At 44.0% G+C, this 13,670-nt stretch overlaps 3 protein-coding genes and 4 non-coding genes across 7 annotated transcripts; 3 read left to right on the top strand and 4 right to left on the bottom strand.

Moving 5' to 3' along the window:
• Positions 1-4,531: 4,531 nt before the first annotated feature.
• TRNAI-AAU (transfer RNA isoleucine (anticodon AAU)) lies at positions 4,532-4,605 on the bottom strand. Its single transcript has one exon. It is a non-coding gene; the product is annotated as a tRNA-Ile (tRNA).
• A 636-nt stretch (positions 4,606-5,241) lies between these two features.
• On the bottom strand, positions 5,242-5,694 carry LOC134406928 (histone H2B 1/2/3/4/6-like). Its single transcript, XM_063138603.1, has one exon. The coding sequence runs from the start codon at positions 5,692-5,694 to the stop codon at positions 5,314-5,316; it is 381 nt and encodes a 126-aa protein (XP_062994673.1). The 3' UTR covers positions 5,242-5,313.
• A 410-nt stretch (positions 5,695-6,104) lies between these two features.
• On the top strand, positions 6,105-6,541 carry LOC134406240 (histone H2A type 2-C-like). The gene has a single exon (XM_063137565.1). It carries the CDS (start codon positions 6,118-6,120, stop codon positions 6,505-6,507), a length of 390 nt encoding a protein of 129 aa, XP_062993635.1. The 5' UTR covers positions 6,105-6,117; the 3' UTR covers positions 6,508-6,541.
• Positions 6,542-9,459: 2,918 nt separating this feature from the next.
• LOC134406401 (histone H3) lies at positions 9,460-9,905 on the top strand. The gene has a single exon (XM_063137821.1). The coding sequence runs from the start codon at positions 9,460-9,462 to the stop codon at positions 9,868-9,870; it is 411 nt and encodes a 136-aa protein (XP_062993891.1). The 3' UTR covers positions 9,871-9,905.
• A 763-nt stretch (positions 9,906-10,668) lies between these two features.
• On the bottom strand, positions 10,669-10,751 carry TRNAL-CAG (transfer RNA leucine (anticodon CAG)). The gene has a single exon. It is a non-coding gene; the product is annotated as a tRNA-Leu (tRNA).
• A 2,193-nt stretch (positions 10,752-12,944) lies between these two features.
• Positions 12,945-13,026, bottom strand: TRNAS-GCU (transfer RNA serine (anticodon GCU)). Its single transcript has one exon. It is a non-coding gene; the product is annotated as a tRNA-Ser (tRNA).
• Positions 13,027-13,417: 391 nt separating this feature from the next.
• Positions 13,418-13,490, top strand: TRNAV-UAC (transfer RNA valine (anticodon UAC)). The gene has a single exon. It is a non-coding gene; the product is annotated as a tRNA-Val (tRNA).
• Positions 13,491-13,670: the final 180 nt, after the last annotated feature.

The raw sequence follows: 13,670 nt of genomic DNA, 5'->3' as shown, positions 1-13,670 counted from the left end.
TAGGCATAGGGTGACCATATGAAAAGGAGGACAGGGCTCCTGTATCTTTAACAGTTGCATAGAAAAGGGAATTCCAGCAGGTGTCATTTGTATATATGGAGAACCTGGTGAAATTCCCTCTTCATCACAACAGTTAAAGTGCAGGAGCTATACCAGATTTAAAAGAAGGCAGGGCACCTGCAGCTTTAACTGTGGTGATGATAGGAAATTTCACCAGGTTCTCCATACGTACAAATGACACCTGCTGAAATTCCCTTTTCCATACAACTTTTAAAGATACAGGAGCCCTGTCCTCCTTTTCATATGGTCACCCCAGCTAGGCAAATATATATATATATATATATATATATATATATATATGGGTACAAAGAGAAGGGGAGGGGATGCTATTGCGCAGTAAGGTCCCAAAATGCAAGACGTAAGTACATTGCATTATTGGCAGGCTGCTTAGCAGGAATGCCCAAGAAAAGCTTCACCCCACTATTTTGTGCAACATGGTACTGTCACTTTAAGAAATTCACACTGGCACATTATAATTTAAATTTTGGAGAATTTGCAGGGACTAGCTGGACAGGAAAAGTGCTCAAGCAAGAAGCAAATACACCATGATGAGGTCATTAGCATTTGAGCATGAAAGATGTAATCCAGTGCCCCTTAATGGAGTGCATCATGATTAGATCAGGCACAGTAATTAGAAATTAAGCCTGAGTACACCTCAGACAAAGAGCCGCATACCTTCAAGGTGCTGCAGAATTGATTAAATTCTAGGGGGAAAAACTGGGCTCTATTGCCTCCAAGTTGTTCCTGGCCCACCCCACCAGTCTGGGCACTCTTCTGCTGAACTCACTCACTGAAACCACTGGGTTCCTTAGTTTCCCCAGCTCAAGGGGCCACCTTGCTGAAATCACACAATTTGACCTTTGCCCATGGATAGGGTGACCATATGAAAAGGAGGACAGGGCTCCTGTATCTTTAACAATTGCATAGAAAAGGGAATTTCAGCAGCTGTCATTTGTACATATGGAAAACCTGGTGAAATTCCCTCTTCATCACAACAGTAAAAGCTGCAGGAGCTATACTAGAGTGACCAGTTTTAAAGGAGGGCAGGACACCTGCAGCTTTAACTGTTGTGATGAAGAGGAAATTTCACCAGGTTTTCCATATATACAAATGACACCTGCTGAAATTCCGTTTTCTATGCAACTGTTAAAGATACAGCAGCCCTGTCCTCCTTTTCATCCTACCCATGGATGTCTATAGTACTCATATTGTTTTCTGTCTTCTATGCTTAATGTGTGTGAGTTTGTTTGTTATATAGTCACCGATTCATTGCACCTTGGAGTTCATATAATACCTATTACCAACAAGCTAATTTCCAAAAGTAATTATTATGTTGTTCTTTTAATGATTATTCCTCTGCCTTGGAAGAGACTCTTTGAGTGGTGTGTGTGGGTGAGTGTATGCATGTGCATCATTGAGGCACATCTGCCAAGATGCGCTATAACTACTGATCAAAGTTCACTTGGATAGGAGTATCTCTGAAATGTGTATATCCACAGTCTGGCCTCAGCTAGACCTATCTGGTCTAGCGTGGTGGAGGAGTGAAGATCTTGCGATATTTTTATTGCGAAATCTCCCCCTCTGTTTACACATGGCACGCAACGACCTCAGAGGGAGAGGACGTCGCGCCCGCCATTTTGGTTTTTTTTAAAGAGGAAGGAACACACAACCACTCATGCGCAAAAGGTAAATGGGTTTTTTTGTTTTAAAAAATGTTCCTCGCGAGTAACCACGAGGAGCCGGGACAAACCGCGACACATGCCCACATGTTCCATGGTCTTGGGATCAGCCCGAGACCGTGGAAAAGCAGGCCTAAAGTGTAGGGCAATATCCCGGGGCAAGGAAGGGATCATCCCTTCCTGATCTCGGGATCCCCTGTGCGTCAAAGCCCTGTCTAGCTATGGCCTCATATTCAGAGAGAACATTCATTAACAGAATTCTCCTGCAAAGCACAGTGAAAAAAATGTCTAGTCAAGGGAGCCGAAGTCCCACCTGCAATACGCAAAATGGAGATTAATGCTTAAAAAAACAAGAGAAAATACCACCCCTAAACCATCCCTAAAGAGGGGCAACCAGGACCGTCTCTACCATTAGGCAGAGTGAACAGATGCTGGAGGTGGCAGCCTGTCCCATGTCCATCCCCTTGAGCTGGTATCTTGGTCATGGCTTGCTTGTCTTTGCTGCCCTGGTCTGTCAGCTGTCTCTCATGCGGCTGCCTTTTCCCATTGTGTCACAGACAGTACTGCGGCTGATCTGTGACCATAATTAAATAAACAGCCACAATAGCAGACAGGGGAAAGACCCTGACCAAACAAGTAGGAAGAAAGAGAGAGTACCGGCAGCATTGTACATGGGCACGCATTGGCCTGCTCAGGTGATGCATGCCAGTGCCACAACTACTGCCTTGCATGCAGCAAGCAGGTGCCAGGCAGTGTAGTGAATAAGTGGCAGAAAGGTTGGAGGACAGAGTTACGCATATCGTAAGTCTAGCCTGCACCCAGAGGTGTGTGCAGCTCATTTCATTAGGGTGTGCACCTTAAAAGCCCCGACTGGAGCAGAGGGGGGGGGGAAACTGTGCTTTCTTGCCCCCCATTGCCTTTAAGGCCCCAATTAGAGCAGTGAGGGGCAGGAAAATGCACTTTCTGGGGCCTCCGGAAAGTGTGCTTATTTTCCCCGGGGATGCTAATGGCTGCAGAGGTGGCCCAGAGAAATTAGGGTGTACCTGGACACACCCAGCACACACCTATGCCTGCACCCCCTGAGCTAGCCTGCTCTGCTGCCTTCAGATGCTGTACTGTAGCCTTCAGCAACCCAGTGTGCAGCTGAACCCTCCAACAAACACCAGACCCCAGAAGGAGTTCAGTGTCATCTCTTCTTCCATGGTGAGGTCCCAGACCTGCAGCAAGGACCAAGAGGGGAGAACCAGGAGGAGGCCTTTAAGGGTGGGAGCAGATCAAACTGGCAAAGAGCTTTCAGCAGTAGGAGATGAAATCTCTTGCCGTCCTGCCATTTCTAACCTCTGACTCTTCCCCCTCCTGTTCATGTCCCTATACCTACCTGGCAATTGTGTGACGTGCCGATTGAGAAGGAGTTAATGAATTCCCTAGCAGCTGTTGTTGCCTCACTAGGCTGGGCAGCAGCCTCACTCCCATTTTTATCCAATGGGTGACAGCTATATGGGAGGAAAGGACTACAACTCCCATCATCCTTGACCACAGACCAGGCCGGCAGCAACTTGCAAGAAGTGTAGTCCAAAGCATCCGAAGGGCACCAGGTTGGGGAAGGGTTCCAAGTGTAGAGCATGCTGTCTTATTGACAATGTTGAAATAAGTTTTATTTGCCGGTCTTATCAGCTTCAGTACATGGAATGGGATGCCATCATGACTTTTTCCTCCTGCAGTACAATGTCTTCCCTATTAAGCCCACCTCTGATATTAAAATACTCCTCCACTGGGTTACAAATTTTTAGTTACATACCAGGGCAATAAAAGCATGTTACAAAATATAAGAACAGCCATATGCTGGATCAGACCAAAGTCCTCTCTAATCCAGCATTCTCTGCACATAGTGGCTAACCGGACATTTGTGGAAAGCCCACAAGTAGGATACGAACACACAAATATAGCACCCTGCCTTTATTATTATTATTAGCGCCATCAATGTACATGGTGCTGTACAGAGTAAAACAATAAAATATTAGCTAAATAGCTAATAACAGTAAATAGCTAAAACAATAAAACAGTTATTAGACCAACAAATGTCACAAAATAGCATGCAAGCTTTTGAGTTCTACAGAACTCTTTATCAGACTAGAATAGATGGTAATTGAAGCAGAATGGGAGGAGGGACGAATTTGTTCATTTTGAACCCATGAAGTCTGCATTTAGATACAGACTTAAGATGGCATGATGCTGTGATAGTTTCAGGTTGCATGTAAGGACTGTCCCTAGGATTTTTGGGATGAAGAAACAAACAATGGTTGCTTCCACACTATTTATTTCCTTCTGTAGAAGGAGACAAGTCATGGTAGGGCAGCATGTACTGGTTGGCTAAAAAGGTACCTCCAGGTTAAAGGTAGCTCTGTGCAGACTAATACAGCGCAAGGGAAGCTGAAGAGTGACTTGTGGGCCACAATGCCTTTGTTTTGCAAGAACTCAGTATTAGGATTATTAGAGGTTGGCTTGGAACCACAGGGGGAGTTCTGAATACTAGGAGAGGATGAAATGTTTGTATGTGTGTGCATGTACACTAAATCTGGAAGCATCCCACCTAGAGATGTTATTTATTTTTATTTTCTTCCCACCCTCTTGTGTTGTGCTAGTCAGAAAACCATGGACTGCTCAATTGCTGTGTTTAGGTTTTAAAAAAATCACACATATAGAAATGGCTCGTTTTCCCTTGAATTAGCTTTTCAATTTTTGAAGCGTGTAAGTGTTGTGAAGCTTCATATACAAAACTAAAAACTAAGGTGTGGCCCGTACGGGGATCGAACCCGCGACCTTGGCGTTATTAGCACCACGCTCTAACCAACTGAGCTAACCGGCCAACTGAAAAATGCCCTCTTTCTCTATAAGAAAATACCATGACTTGTTTTCAGTGTCTTTAGATATCGTACCATTAGATGGCACCAAAACACAAGGAATAAGATAACTCAACACTCTTTGGGAGTATGATTTTTACCATAACGTAAGAGCCCTGCTAGATCAGACCAAGGGTTCATTTTAGTCCAACACTCTGTTCACACAGTGGACAACCAGCTGTCGACCAGGAACCACAAGCCAGTCACGAGTGCCACACAACTCTCCCACCCATGTTCCCCACCAACTGGTGTATATAGACTTACTGCCTCGATTGTTGGAGGTAGTCACAATTAGCAATATTTATCAACTAAAGAAACCAATCGGTTGAAACTTCCTTCCTTAAGCGAGCCACAAACAGCTGCCGGTTAGCTCACGAGCTATTCCCAGTATTAGTCCAAATTATTGGGGGAAATGGGCGGTACAACCGTGACACCGACCCCTACCCTACATAGCAAGGTGGGGTGGAATAGCGCCCAAATAACTAAGGAACATTGCCAGCTCACTAAACTGTTTGTCCAACATTTATGAATTTTTTCACGAGTACCTACAAGTTGTATCACTGAGACCTTGAGGATGAACGTTTAAATACTTATTTATAGTAGATACAGCTCTTTTGCTGAGAATTTGAATGGCTCTGAAAAGAGCCTTTGGGTTCGTTTAGAGTAACACTGAATTACTTGGAGCTGGTGTACTTGGTGACGGCCTTGGTGCCTTCGGACACGGCGTGCTTGGCCAGCTCCCCGGGCAAGAGAAGGCGCACAGCGGTCTGGATCTCCCGGGAGGTGATGGTGGAGCGCTTGTTGTAGTGGGCCAGGCGGGAAGCCTCGGCGGCGATGCGCTCGAAGATGTCGTTGACGAACGAGTTCATGATGCTCATGGCCTTGGAGGAGATGCCGGTGTCCGGGTGGACCTGCTTGAGCACCTTGTAGACGTAGATGGAGTAGCTCTCCTTCCTGCTCTTCTTGCGCTTCTTGTCCCCCTTCTTCTGGGTCTTGGTTACAGCTTTTTTGGAGCCCTTCTTAGGAGCAGGAGCAGATTTAGCCGGCTCAGGCATTTCCAAGCACTCAGGAAGACACACGAAAAGCAACAACCGCGAGCAGTTAAAAAGGAGAACTCTAAGCGCTCTGTATTTATACGGCTTCTATGCTAATTGCCGAGTTTGTATGTGCAATTTCTCATTGGCTGAGAAAAGACCGTCGCCCATTGGACAATTAGATGACTATGTAAATATCAGAATCTTGGAACTCTGATTTCTATTGGACGGCGCAAAATGCTGCCTCCCTATTGAATAGCCAAAGAAGCTGGCTTTCCTATTGGACAGGTACATTTACAGGTTAAACTCAGCCAATAGGAATTTGCAATTACGAGCTGCAGGAGTGAATAAAAAAGCCCGGAGCGCGCTTCTGAAACCACTGATCTCTCGAGAAGAAGTGAGCTGTGTTGCTTGAGCTTGTAGTGAGAAAAGAAATTTTTCAACATGTCTGGACGTGGCAAACAAGGCGGCAAAGCAAGAGCTAAGGCGAAGACTCGCTCTTCCCGCGCTGGGCTGCAGTTCCCCGTGGGTCGTGTGCACCGTTTGCTGCGCAAGGGGAATTACGCAGAGCGCGTTGGGGCTGGGGCGCCCGTCTACCTGGCTGCAGTGCTGGAATATCTGACTGCGGAAATCCTGGAGTTGGCCGGGAACGCTGCCCGAGACAACAAGAAGACCAGGATCATCCCTCGCCATTTGCAGCTCGCCATCCGCAACGACGAGGAATTGAACAAACTCCTGGGCAAAGTCACCATCGCCCAAGGAGGCGTCCTGCCTAACATCCAAGCTGTTCTCCTGCCCAAGAAGACCGAAAGCCACAAGGCGAAAGGAAAATAAATATTTCTCCTGAACTACAGAAAACAAAAACTGAACCCAAAGGCTCTTTTAAGAGCCACCCACAATTTCATAGAAAGAGCTTGAGTCCACTAACGAAAACACAATTTTATTTTATTGTTCCAAACAAGTTTTATTGCAACTTCCAAGGTTTTTTTTTTACTCTTGTTAGTAAGTTATGAAGCCCACATACACAGGATACGCAAGTTAAAACTCGTGTGAAGTCTAGTGCAAAAGTCTTGGCACCTTGAGGAACAAACTTGAAAACCCACATCAGTAAATATAGGCTAAAGATGTGTCTAAGGAAGTGGTTTGTATTGCACAAAAGCATGTTACTAAACTTGTTAGTCTTGAATGTTATTTTCCCTAAAGACATTTCAATAAGAAGGGAGGCTAAAGAGTAATCCTTTCTTACGATCATATTCTGTACTATGCCCAATTGCTTATACCAACGTAAACTTCGTAGCTGCCTAGTTTGTGAAATATTTTCACTGGCTCGATTTAATCTGGAGTGTCTTGGAGGCGGAAATTACGTGCATCGAAAGCCCTGATTTTGGCGCCAATTTCAAACTAAAACGACGCGAGTGGGCGGGCTTTAGAGCAGCCAATCCCGTTTGGGCGGGCTTTTTGAAAATTCTCCATTATTAACAATGGGCAGTTATGTTGCAATGCAATTCCCTTTCAATTCTTTTAACAACGCGCCTGTGCTCGGGAAACCGACGGCAGGTAGTCAGAGATCATTTAGGGTGCAATTCTATCCATGTTTAGACAAAAGAAAAGTTCAACTCCCAACAAGCATAACTGCCTGGGGAATGATGTAGGACAATTTTTCTGTCTAAAGGTGCATACAATTGTACACTTAATTTACTTTTAAATACATTGTTGCTGAAACATGATACAAACAGATTCAGCCTTCAATGTAACATTCCTATTCAAGGCTGTGAGAGGCCCACACTAGCAGAAACTCAAGTCGGTCTACTTTTTCAAACTTGAAATGGTGTCATCTTTCCAAAACTGGGGGGAGGGGGGGAACTGGGACAATTTGCCCCAGGCCCCCACAAAGAAAAGCCTCCCTTCCTCAGTTTCTGTGTGTACCATTGGCTGCTACCCTGATGCTGCAACATTACTCACCATAATTCTTGGTACTTTGTTTAAAGTTTTTATAAAAAGACCAAATGGTCTTATATCAGCATGTAAGATGACACTGAATCTCAGCACGTAATAGTAACATAATGGGAACCTCTCTCTGCCACAATGCAGTAAATATTTTAGATAATTGTGCATGAAAGAAAATCAATGTTAAGTTCTAAACTGGCAGTAAAATTTACCCTTGGCAGGGGCTGGAAGGGGTGAGGCCTGCTTATTAGCTAGGCCTGTAGCCCAATTGTAAGGAAGTTCAAAAACCCATCAAGGTAAGGTAAAATCTTTATGACTCTGCAGCAAGAAATAAATCTGGTCAGGCAAGCTTATGATTGGCCCAGGCCAAGTAGCCCCAGTTATGGAGTTTGTTGTAAGGAGAGAGAAAAATAAGGGAGTCTTTAAGGAAGGGATCCTATGGCAGAGTAGGTAGCCTATTCTTGTCACAGGAAGAATTCCAGAGCCACAGGGAAAGGGTTCAAGGAGTGAGTGAGTGCCACCAAAGTTTTTCCAGGCAAGATGCCACTGGAGAATAATTTCCTATCGCAGTCACTACAGGCAAAAGGTGTAGAAGTTGCATGAGGCCAGGCCTTTAAAGGAGGAATCCTTCCTGAGTGAGTAGTGGAGAAAGCCAGTAACAGGTCACATCCAGAAGGAGCTGCGATACTGAGCACCAGGAAAGAGAAAGAAACTCTGCAAGAATTTGGATCAGGTATTCAGGAGAAGCACAGCTCAGTCCCTATTCCCTTGCCACCATGTAAAAAAATAAATAATGAAGCATATCTATCATTCTGCTTAATCCTAGGGCAAGGAGGTGCAGGAGAAAATTCACAGATTTAGTCGGTGCATACAATAATTCCTGCTTGTGGCTCTAAGCTTTGTACACATATGGATGGGTCCTTGTAAAAACAGCACCTGGGCCCCCAGCATCACACCCCATAAACTCTCCTGCCAAAACCACACACTGAATGGCAAGACGTCAAAGCATCCGCGGCCAAGCTGCAAGAAACCACTAATTTTTAAAACAGAGTCCCACTGCTACTGGACATACTAGCTTAATTCACAAGCCCAAGAGACACACAAGACTTGTATCTAAAACAAAGATTAATTGTATATTTCCAAAACCTAAGGCACCATAGCCCTATGTATGTCTACTCAGAAGTAAGTCCCACTGACTTAAATAGGTCTTACTCTCAGGTAGGTGGGTGTAGGGTTGTAACATGAAGAGCCTTTTCCATGTCAATTCAGCAGTAAATCCCACTGAGTCTAGTGTCGTTAACACCCAAGTAAACCTGCAGAAGATTGCAACCTTAACCAATTTATTGTTGCATAAAACGCGTCCTTAAAGTAACACATTTTCTTTTCTTTTCCCCGTTTGCAACAGAATAACTGCAATTTTTTCCCTGCAATTCGCCACTATATTTCATTCCTAACCAGGATCTTACTAAACCGCAGTTTGAAATTTAGTTGCTATGGTGGAGTGAATAAGGAGAAACTGAAAGCGCAGTTGGGGGGAAATTTCTAGGACAAGCTCAATTTAATCCCTGAGATCCTTCTGCGAGGGCTAAAAAATATCAGCTCCAGGAAACAGCCGCTGCAGTTAAAGCCAAAGGCGATCAAAGGCTGCGCGTTGAATTGTCTGTCCAATCAATGCCTAGCCCGGGAAATTCAAATTTTGCAACAGTCCCCTGATCTCTTTCAGCCAATCAGGACACCGGCACTGGCTATAAAAACCCGGCTGGAAACCACATCTCTACCCATTTCTTGCTATTTTTTGAAGCGAAAGGAGTTCAGGATTTTTCGCTACCCAAGAAGACGATGGCTCGTACCAAGCAGACGGCTCGCAAGTCCACCGGCGGGAAAGCCCCGCGCAAGCAGCTGGCCACTAAGGCGGCCAGGAAAAGCGCCCCGGCCACCGGAGGCGTGAAGAAGCCTCACCGCTACCGGCCCGGCACCGTGGCGCTCAGAGAGATCCGTCGCTACCAGAAGTCCACCGAGCTGCTGATCCGCAAGCTGCCTTTCCAGCGCCTGGTGCGAGAGATCGCGCAGGACTTCAAGACCGACCTGCGCTTCCAGAGCTCGGCCGTGATGGCGCTGCAGGAGGCCAGCGAGGCTTACCTGGTGGGCCTGTTCGAAGACACCAACCTGTGCGCCATCCACGCCAAGCGCGTCACCATCATGCCCAAGGACATCCAGCTGGCCCGGCGCATCCGTGGCGAGAGAGCTTAAACGGTTGCAAGAATTTCAAGAACTCGGACCAAATGTAATTACACACCAAAGGCTCTTTTAAGAGCCACCACATATTCATTTGGAAAGAGCTGGGATTCTGACATGTTCTGTACCTTGCTTAAAAGTATAGGCGGCGTTGGGAGAACTTCTATTACATTTATTTCTCTCCCCCCCCCCCCTTTCATCCATGGAAACTCTGGGCATTTTACAGGAGTCCTCCAACCTGGCGTGCTCCCAACTGTGTTGAGACTGCTTCCCAGGATGGAGAAGGCTGGATTACATGAATTCTCACCCAACAAGCTTGTAAGGTAGGTTAGGCTGAGAGAGAGGCCAAAAGTAACTCTGTGGGCCTCATGGCTGAGAGGGCACTAGAACTGAGCAGGGGGTTGGACTCGGTGGCCTTATAGGCCCCTTCCAACTCTACCATTCTATGAAATACCTTCCAATCTAACACATAGCTACTGCATGCTAGCAAAACGTTACAAGTCATTTGTTTGCTTACAGCTACGATTAGGTATTAAAACACAGCCTTGTAACTTTCCCCAATCCTTCCTCTTGCTTTGGTTTCACTTGAACAAATCTTCAGTATTTTTTTTTTCCACGGTGCTGCTGTTCTTGAGTGTGAGTCCTTACTCTTTTCTAGAAAGTAGCTTCATGCTAGAAAAGTATAACTTGATACTCTAGCGTACAGTTAATTAGGTTTCCTTTCCAAGGGTTTGAAAAGAGCCCTGGCGGGTGAGCTCTGATGTGTACAATCAACAGGAGAAAAATAGCTTGGGCATTTGAAGAAAAGTTATTTGTCAGAAGTGGGATTCGAACCCACGCCTCCAGGGGAGACTGCGACCTGAACGCAGCGCCTTAGACCGCTCGGCCATCCTGACATGTTATAAATATGCTTCTTTATTTTTTTGTACAAAATGTATTTTATGTTGTAAACTTGCAAAGCGAGGAAATTGGGCAAATCGGCAGACTGACATGAATAACATTCAACAAAAAATATTCTTTTCCCGGTTCTTGAGTAGCTGACAGCCATTTGTCCACAACTGCCCAGAAAAAAAAATAAGGCGGCCACACGGTGGCGTGTTCTATTTTTTATGTGTATATATATATATATATATATATATATATATATATATATATATATATTTGCACACACAACCCTGCCTTTTGAGAATTAGAAGACAATCAGTGCTGGAATTTATTGATGAAGTATCGGTGAGGATAGAAGTCCACTGAGCATGTGCAGAGTGCCTTTTTGGATTCATGGAGGAAAGATCACCTACTTTCTCTCTTTCTGCGTAGCAATTTTTTTTAATCCCTTAATGCAATTACTAGTAAACTCCCAAAGGAATGGGATATTTCTTCGCAATATCTGTGGATTGGGAAAAATGCGATGTACAACATTATAATCTGATGATTCTTATTTTTTAAAAAATAGCAGAGGATGATTTCGATCCATCGACCTCTGGGTTATGGGCCCAGCACGCTTCCGCTGCACCACTCTGCTATCTTGAAATACATTCTCTTCATTTAGTATTACAAACCTATTACACCTACGTCCATTGTGATAACACATCTTTTTCATTATTTTGGCTTAAGAGAGACCTCTATATTTGTAAATTCTCCTTTGTAAATTTCCCTAACTTTATCATTTGTCATCCACCGCATGTTAGTAATAAAATACAACCGAATAGTAAGATCATTACAATCCAACTTGTGCAATTTGTGTACACAACTGATGATTTCATTTCTATACTGCCCAATAGCCAAAGCTCTCTGGGAGGATTACAGTTCATAAGATAATAAAATACAGCAGGAAAATGCAAATATACAAAATTTAAAACAATTTAGACAGCTGAAAACAGTTTCAATGAAATTATTTATATTAAATGTCTATTCAGTCCTCAGATTCGCTGTTCACAGTAGCTTGTCATTTCTGCATCCTTTTCCCTTAAAGCAGGCATTGGTATATCATAACTGGTTTCGCCCATACATAGTATTCCTATGTTAACACTTACAGGCAATCAGTAAACACCATTGCATGTCAGCAATGAAATACCACCGCAAAGTGAATGCTATTTCATGTCATCTTCCGAGCACTATTAAATAAATGCTAGTGTCAAATACGGATATCAAATATTAAAATAATATCCAGTGCCTATACGAAATCAACACTAAGGCACTACATTTTTGTTTGCATATTTTCCATGTTTATTCTCTGCCATCGTAACTAGTCAGGAGACGGGTAATCTGACTGAGCCAGGAGTTGATCAACTCTGGAACATCCTGCCAGAACAGAGTAAGCCTCCAAGTAAGCGAGGTGATCTGGGATATATGACTGAGCTTGCGTGAACTACCTCTGTTTACCCTTGCCTTCCCTCTGAGTTAATATTTAGATTGTAAACTCTTAGGGGCAGAGATCTGAATTCTGCTATTCAGTAAGGTCCATTATACATTGATGCTGCTGTGTATAGTCTTCCATCATTTCTTTCACAGATGCTGGTAGTTGCGTGATGGCTACTCATGTATTAGCCACTAAGGTGAGAAGTCATCTAAGCATGTGCAGAGCGATTATCCCGTTACAAGCAGATACATGCTGATGGACAGTTTTAAACTCTTACTGATTGTGTGTTTCTCCTAATAAATTTAGCAAAGGCTGAGAATATAAAGATATCATAGACTGTTTTGTTGACATCCGGGTGTTGTGAAAATTGGGCTGTCCAGTGGGGATTATGTAGGTGGGGGAAACTGAATTGGCTCATAAGAAACATAAGAAGAGCCCTGCTGGATCAGACCAAGAGTCCACCTAGTCCTGCATTCTGTTCACACAGTGGCCAAGCAGGACACGGCGCAACAGCACCCTCCCGCCCATGTTCCCCAGCAACTGCGGTATGTAGGTTTACTGCCTCTGATACTGGTGGCTCATATCACCCCAATGGAAAGTAAGCAGCTCAATGGTTGCGCTAATTTGCTAAAGAGAAATGAAGATGCTCACGAGGAGGACTCGTATATGGGGAAGACTGATAAAGGAAAGAAATAATGAAACAAATAATAATTTAAAAAAAAAACAATGTCGACGAAGGTGGGATTCGAACCCACGCGTGCAGAGCACAATGGATTAGCAGTCCATCGCCTTAACCACTCGGCCACCTCGTCCTCGCTGAAAATGCAATTTAGTATTCTCTCTTTTGGTTTTGTGGTTAAGGTGGATATGCAATTTGGGAGTGGAGGGGGGGAGTCATTTCCCAGGGGTGCAATCCTATATATTGTCTATAATGGCCAAGTTTTTTTTTAAAAAAAAGGCCGATTTGTTTCCCCATATAGAGAAACCAGCACCTGGAATTCCCAGTACAAACACAGTACAATTCCCAGTACAAACGCTGCCAATTACCCTAAATGTCTTAATGATATAGGGAAGGATACAAATGTTTTATTAAATAAATAATAAAATAAACAAGTAGGTCTGGGTTTTTTAAGTCATTACCGTTTGCAATAATGTCTAATATCTTACTCATAAACAACAAAATAGATCTTAGGCTTCGCAGCAGGTTCCATAGTGTAGTGGTTATCACGTCTGCTTTACACGCAGAAGGTCCTGGGTTCGAGCCCCAGTGGAATCAGTATGGTTTTTTTAAAACCTTATTTAAAAAATAAAAAGACCTGGTATACAAAAAACATTAGGAAATACTTATAATGGTATATACCAGTTACTTATCTTTACTACTCCTTTTGTGGCATTAGAAACTCACATAATGCACGTTATTAGACCATTAAAGGAAGTCATCGAAGTTTAAGGCACA

Source organism: Elgaria multicarinata, chromosome 11, assembly GCF_023053635.1.
Source record: "Elgaria multicarinata webbii isolate HBS135686 ecotype San Diego chromosome 11, rElgMul1.1.pri, whole genome shotgun sequence".
Classification (NCBI taxonomy): Eukaryota; Metazoa; Chordata; class Lepidosauria; order Squamata; family Anguidae; genus Elgaria; species Elgaria multicarinata.
Note: the sequence above shows the minus strand (reverse complement) of the source record. Positions and strands in the feature narration are given on the sequence as shown.